The sequence below is a fragment of the Microtus ochrogaster genome, unplaced genomic scaffold (assembly GCF_000317375.1).
Source record: "Microtus ochrogaster isolate Prairie Vole_2 unplaced genomic scaffold, MicOch1.0 UNK8, whole genome shotgun sequence".
In the NCBI taxonomy this organism is placed as follows: domain Eukaryota; kingdom Metazoa; phylum Chordata; class Mammalia; order Rodentia; family Cricetidae; genus Microtus; species Microtus ochrogaster.
This window is the reverse complement of record NW_004949106.1, coordinates 9,324,146-9,331,413: the sequence shown is the minus strand read 5'-3', so window position 1 is coordinate 9,331,413 and position 7,268 is coordinate 9,324,146. Positions and strand designations below refer to the sequence as shown.

The 7,268-nt window shown below is 39.1% G+C and overlaps 1 protein-coding gene across 1 annotated transcript in view; it reads right to left on the bottom strand.

The window, feature by feature from the left end:
* Positions 1 to 7,268, bottom strand: part of Col5a2 (collagen type V alpha 2 chain) — a 128,665-nt gene that overhangs the window by 5,601 nt on the left and 115,796 nt on the right. The window contains exons 46-51 of the mRNA XM_005366389.2: positions 6,938 to 7,045; positions 6,397 to 6,450; positions 4,026 to 4,133; positions 3,599 to 3,652; positions 2,165 to 2,272; positions 116 to 407 (exon numbers count right to left, since the gene is read on the bottom strand). Of these exons, the coding sequence (XP_005366446.1) occupies positions 116 to 407; positions 2,165 to 2,272; positions 3,599 to 3,652; positions 4,026 to 4,133; positions 6,397 to 6,450; positions 6,938 to 7,045 (724 nt within the window). The remainder of the gene's footprint in view (positions 1 to 115; positions 408 to 2,164; positions 2,273 to 3,598; positions 3,653 to 4,025; positions 4,134 to 6,396; positions 6,451 to 6,937; positions 7,046 to 7,268) is intronic.

Sequence of the window (7,268 nt, the reverse complement as noted above, 5' to 3'; positions counted from 1 at the left end):
GTTTTATCTTTGTGTCTACCATTAGTTACAAAGTTGCAAAATTCTTTCCTGCTGCAGTGGAGACTAACTCAACCCCAACCATATGCTTCACTGATCCAGACTCCTGGGTGCTCACCGCTCTGCTTGGTGGAATGGCAAAGCTTTAAGTCATCACAAGTCCGGGCTGGGTGCTTCTTGGAACCATCAGGGCTACGCATGGTTTCAATCTGACTACTGAGAGATTTCAGGGTAGCGTGGACCCCAGGGTCGGTTTTGTTTGTGTCATCGGGAGCCGCCTGGTCTTCGGTGAACTCAGGAAGTGGATCTGGCATATTCTCATCGTAGTGGCCCATGATATCACCAAGAGCAGCCGTGAGATGGCCGGGGGGACCCGGAGGACCAGGGGGCCCAGGTTCACCAGGAGGACCCTAATGAAGGAGCAATTGGGAAGACATTTAGAGGCTTTTTGGTTTTGTTTTACTAAACTGCTACTATGCAGTGCGCTGGTTGCTACAGCTTGGCACACTAACTTGTCGATACTGAAGAAGGGTGACTCATGCTTTTTAAACAGGCAGGTCTAGCCCACCAAGCAATAGCATTGCAAGAACGGGGAGTGACCCTGAGCTGTTTTCCAGGAAAAAGTAATCTACAAATCAGGCTCTGAGATAAACAAAGCTTAAAGCCAAACTTTTCGCTTTGATGTCGTCTTTGATGATCTTATGTATCTCATGTGAAGCACGTTCAGAGTTACATTCTTTTGGAAATAATTTGAGGCAAAATACAACTGGAATTCTTCATAAGCAGCTGTGTGCAGGAGGCAAAAGTGCTGCTGGGGTGTGGGATCTTGTTTTATAAGTCTCCGTGTAAATACCAGGGTCATAGCCACAAGACCTCCAACAGGGAGTGTCTGGTCTTCCCAAAGCAAGAAGAAAGACTTGAAGTCTTTTCGTATGCATGCGAATGGTGGTGAATATAAAATTCTCTGTACTGAACAAAGTTGAGGAGAGGTTCCTATTCGCCTTTTCATTTTTCAGGAACAATTGAAGGAATGTGAAGTCTCAGATAAGCCCAAAAAAAGTGGCAAAGATTGCAAGTTGAGTGCTTTCAATTACTACGGCTGAATTTTCAGAAGAACTGAGTCTTGAACAAGCCATGTAACTAAAAAGATGTGGAGCCCGCATCTCAGGCAGAGAGAACACCCTGGGTGTCAGAGACCGGCTCCAGGAAAGGCATTTTAACCTCTAGGCAAATGCTTTCTATTCTCAAAACACTGAGAATAGGGAGACAGACAGATGATAGTAAAACAACAGATTTCCTGGGAGGTCATCATGACTCCACACATCCTGTTACACTAATCTGAGGGAAAGAGCCTCATCTCACTAAAACCTGTGAGCCATAAAAGAAGTAGATTAAGAGCCACACAAACCAAATTTTATAGCTGTTTCCTTCTCATGAAAAAAGAAATGGGGAACTTTCTTGTCTATGATGAAAATAAACTTACAACCCTACATAAAAATAATACATATTTGAATTGAGGGCACTGTCACTTTTTAACGATAAACAAGTAGGGTCAGATAAAAAAGATCAGAGAAACATTAGACAGAAACTTAAACGTACACATTACATACATGTATAGATTGATGATGTATGTCTAAAGACAGAGAAGCTAGGGACTAACTAACATGTCTATTATTTGATATCATCTTATACTAAATACCCCTAGATTGGGAATTGGAAACTTCAAGTTGAAATCTTAAATGTCATTTCCAGTAAAGAAAACTTTCAAACGCATATGCTCATCTTGCTCCAGGCTCCCGTTGTCTTTACTTCCCTGCCACGATGGGCTGTACCATGAACTACGAGGGAAAATGAAGCCTTTCTTAACGGGAAAGCAAACTAAGACAACCGCAATTTCAAAAAGTACATTAATTGCACAACTTTGATAAGAATGCAATCATAGCTGGATATTTGACCTCAGTGTAATAGCAATCCAAGGACTTGGTATCTTGAACTCTCATTTTGTATATTCTAAATATTGTATATTTAAAGACTTGGAAGAACTTCTTAAGTAGGTAACCTTCTGTGGTTACTTCTAAGCTTATTTTAGGAGTTATCTTAAGACTCTTGTTGGCAAAGTTAAGCATCTTCGTATCAGTATCTTCCATGCAAAGTCTTGCGAGCTTACCTCTGGTCCTGCTTCTCCTACACTTCCCCGCACACCAGGAGGTCCAATGGGTCCAAGTGGCCCAGGGTTTCCTTCTTTGCCTGAAGGACCTACTGGTCCAGGAGGACCCTGTCAGAACACAAAAACTACAGTTTAGAGGAAAGGCTTTGCAATGTCTCTCTAATAAAAGAACTGTTATAGAGATTGAGTAATTGCTGTGATTGCTCAAATTCCAGCCCTAATAACTAATAAATGGCCTCTCAGCATTTTGTTACATTTACAATTTCATTGTGTGTTAACTGTCCATCACTAATTCTGGGTAAAGGACCAAGGTAAGTTAAAAACTCTAACCGACTGTGGTGATGGTTTGAAAGAAAATGGCACCCAAAGGGAGTGGCACCATTAGGACGTGTGGCCTTGTTGGAGTAGGTGTAGTCATGTTAAAGGAAGTGTGTGGCAGGCTTTGAGGCTTTTGTATGCTCAAGATACCACCCATTGTCTCAGATGACTTTCTATTGCCTAAAAGATGTAGAACTTTCAGCTACTTCTCAGCACCATGTCTGGCTGCATCCCACCATGTCTGACCATGATGATCATAGACTGAACCTCGCAACTAACTGTAAGCGAGCCAGACAAACTGAATGTTGCCATGACTATGGTATCTCTTCACAGCAATAGAAATCCTAACATACATGCTAATCACCAACTTTCACTGGTAGCAACTATTTCATCAAATTGTTAATAAACTTGGTTGGAATTCCAGGCACTTTACAAGTGAATTACGTAAATTGAGTGTTTGCTGTGGTTGAACATCAGTCCTTACATCACATAACCTCATCATAGCCTAACGCTCTTCTTAATATTGTTCTCAATTTATGTATATTTATGTTGTATTTAAATACAGCATTTTTTGCTAATTCCTCCTTCTAATTTTTTTCTATTTCCCTAAGTATCTGTGTGAACTGCCTTAGGACCCCAATGACTTAGAAGAAGCAGCACTTAAATGAATTTTAGAATTCCTAAAATCTTGAAGTTTTGATTCCCTTTTATGATTTGTTTTCAAACTATTTTTGTATGAACTTCTAGGCCTTTATCACAATTAAAGAATGGAATATGTCTATCTTCAAAATCTATCCACTTCATGAATAGGTTTCATCATCTATAAAAATCCATGTTCAAAGGAAATTTAACCCCCAATAAGAAATTTAATAGGAAAACATATAAAAACTTGGGTAAGAGATTTTACCATGGGCTCACAGTACATCACATAGTATGCCATATTCTAGGATATTTCTATTTTAAGTTATGTACTAAGTTTGTCCCATACATTTTCTGCCAGCTTCAGAGAACATGAATCAATATTTAGTATCAAGGATAGTGTACTCAGAGAACAGTGTTATTGTCACTAAAGTCTTTACTATGCACAACGGAAACTTAAGAGTTTCTGTTACTTACTCTTGGGCCAAAAGGACCAGGGATCCCAGGACTTCCTTGCTCACCATTTGGACCCTACACAGGAAGAATATTGACAGCGTTGCTGAAACATTTAAATCATGCATTGTCCTGTGTTTTATCTTTCAAATTATGCTGTTAGTAACTTTAGCACTAGAAAAGAAGCCATTGACTTCCTTAACATCCAACTAATACCAAAGGCAACTGTACAGGTAAAGAGGCATATTGTTTATTGCTTTATTTCTTCCCCACAATATTATAGCTTATGTATGGATATCTATATAAGGTAACTATATAATTATCCATCAAGTTAATTTTAAATTAAAATAATTTACAAAAGCATCCATCTGTTTCATGGAGGAATGGGTGGGCCTGTGAATACACCAGTATATTCTCACATGCAGGAAAGTACAATGCTTAATTTACTTACAGGAGGGCCAGGAAGACCCTGAAGGCCAGTGAAGCCTCTGTGGCCTTTCTGACCTCGGTCACCTCTGTCTCCATTGTCACCCTTGTCACCTCGAGGTCCTTGGGGTCCCTATAAATAGTCAGTCATTAATATTACTTCTGAAGACTACAATTTCCTGTGATTTTGCTCTTCATCATTGCATTCACTGTAATTTTTTAAATAGCTCCTCTGAAATTAAAATTTAATAATAACTTTTACTTTCTACGTTTCCTCTAGGAAAGCTAAATTCATATATGCAAATAAAATAATGGGCTAGGACTGCTGGAAATATTTTAAGAAACAAACAAGAGCTCAGCAGGTGTATATGTATTTCAGAATAACCAGCAACCCCCTGATTGCACTTAGGTCCCACTCAGTAGGAAGTGATTCATGCCTGGTACTGGAAACTTAGCAAACTGCCCATGGCTAGTGAGATCATGGACCCTAGAGGAGAACCTTACACTGTTCTGTTCTTAACCTAACTCCCACCTGCGTTCTAAATACTTAGTCTTATATCCACAGATAACTGTAGCTCTAGTCTCTCATCAGAACACTCACAGAAATCCACACTGGTCAGCATGCAGAGAGAAACTGACCATGGGATTCCCCATGAATGATTGACACACCTACAACACAGCCCCTACACATAAGTTTCAAGGAAGATCACAAGCTCCTGGAAGAGGGGGAGAAACTGGCTTCTCCAGAAATAATCCTCTGAGAGGTTAGCTCATCTCAAGAGCTCAGTCCAAATGCGTATATACTCATAAGCAATGCAAAATGGACTCAGCAGGTTGCGTTTATATATACATGTGTGTTTAGTCATTTAAAGAAGTGGTCGTGAAATTGAAAGGAAGTGGAAGGTACTGGAAAAGTTAGAGGAGAGATAGAGGGAGGGCAGAAATAGGGCAAATACAGTACTCATGTAAAAAATTCTCAAAAACATTTTTAAAAGAAACAAAGCCTGGGGCAAATGACACAAATATTATCAGTGAGCTACACTCATTAGATACACACACTTGCACTAGACACACATGCACTCGTGAGAGAGACTATGTCCTTCTCATCATATCTGCAATAGTCTCTTCCCAAATGCAAGTATTCTGATCCTAAAAAAAAAAAAATATGAAGAATTTTATTTGTGATATAAGTCAAATCCAGAGAAATGGTAAAAGCATTCACTAGGTGGATTCTGTCATTTACTTTGGCTGCCGGAACAAAAACACAGTTTCAGGATTCAATGGTTGCCAGTAAACCACAAGCAACATATGGCTACCTACTAAGGGTTAGAAGTGTCACCTTTGGTTTTCTACCAGAAGATGTTACCCTTGGTTTCCTAGCAGAAGAAGTGAAATCCTATCATGTAACTTTAGAGAATGGGGGCAGATGATCAAATCCTTTGGATTTTTGGCTAATGATTTCCCCTTTTGAAGATTTATTTTGTTTGCTTGTTTTTTCTTTGTTTTGTTTTTGTTTAATTTGGATTTCAAAAAAAATCTGGTAGCATAGATAGCTTTTGTAATAAAAATAATACTAAATATTAATGTATGAACATCAGAAACATGATCCATTAGACTGCCCACAATGGATAAAGGTAAACCTGCCTGGAAACTCTATACATTAAGGTATCACCAAATATCCAGCCCAGGCACCTCAGGTGGAAAGCCACAGCCACATGTTGTAAGCGGATCACTTGATTGGTCAGCTTACCTCAACATGCCTTATCAACATAGCTTTTGCCATAAGTCATATGGCAAAACAGTCCCTAAACCAGCATCCCAGTGGCAACTCATCTTTGGGACACACCCCTGCTGTTCAGGACTCTGCTTCCTGTCTCTCCAGCTCTCATCTATGACCTATGGGTAAATTCTTTCTAAAAACTCACCATCCGTGGTGTGCAGGAAATCTCATGGACCAGGAAGCCCCTGGCTGGGAAAGATGTGTCAGCTTTGGTTCCCCAGAACCTCATCTCTCCCAGCCCCACTGAGCTATTTATTGTACATGTGAAGCAAGAAAGCTTCTGTTGCTCTCGAGGGCCCTTGATCTTGCCCATATCATTTTAAACACAATCCCCTTGTGGTTTTTACTGCAGCTATAAAAGGCCCTGTCATTGTATCATTTCTTTGTAACACAATCTTTCAGAATCTACCTTCTACCTTTCTGAGATACTCCTTACTGTGACCATAGACAACATTACTGCTGCCATCCCACAGAGTTTCTGGCTTCTCTGGGTCAGTAATTATCCAGAGACCTTTCTTTGCCTTGCTATTTATGAATCTTAAATTAGATTTCTTTTTAAGTATATAGTTTATATAAGGAAACATATAAATATATGTTCAGAAAAGATAGGGCTTACAGGCAAACCACGTTTTCCAGCTCGGCCAGGTGGTCCAACAGGGCCTCGAGAACCCTAGAAAAGATTTCATTAAATTTATCATTGCATTTTTTAAAATGTAAATGCAAATATGGGTATAAATATAAGAGTAACATATTAACAGAAGCATAAACATAGATATAAATCTAATGTGTACAATTATAACTAGTTCCTTGATGTCCAGCAAATGTCTCTACATCAGGTAAGAATGCACTAACTCTTGCAACACATTACAGTGATTGTCTTTTTATTAGCTTTACCAAATGAAGTTCACCGTAGTTGACTATGTATTACAGTTCGTATAAATTGCAAACTATTTGGATAATCAAGGTAACTACATTGGGATCATATCCATATTCAAACAGCAATTCATTTTTAAACTTAGCATATATTTTAACGCATAATGGTCTGTTTATCAATATTTAGAGTTCTTAGCTAACAGCATATACAAGATAGGATGTATGTACATCTAGGATAGCATATTAATGTCATATCACTGGCAGTGAGAAATTGATTTTCTTACAGGATCTCCTCTTTGTCCTGCATCTCCAGGTGCACCAACAGGTCCAGGAGTCCCTGGGGCACCCTGAGAGCCTGGCAGACCTGCAGGCCCAGGGTCTCCACGATCACCCTGACAAGAATAGACAGAGCATTTTTCTTTAAACATTGATTGTATAATAACAATATTCTGTATTGCTCATATTATAGACAATATGAAAATATACCATTTCAAACATATCGATTTACTGCTTTACTTAAATATTTTACTTTCATTCACTGATAATCAATACATTAAATTCAAGGGAATAGGATCATGTCTCCTCAGCTTTAGGTCTTATCCACCTTCGACTCTC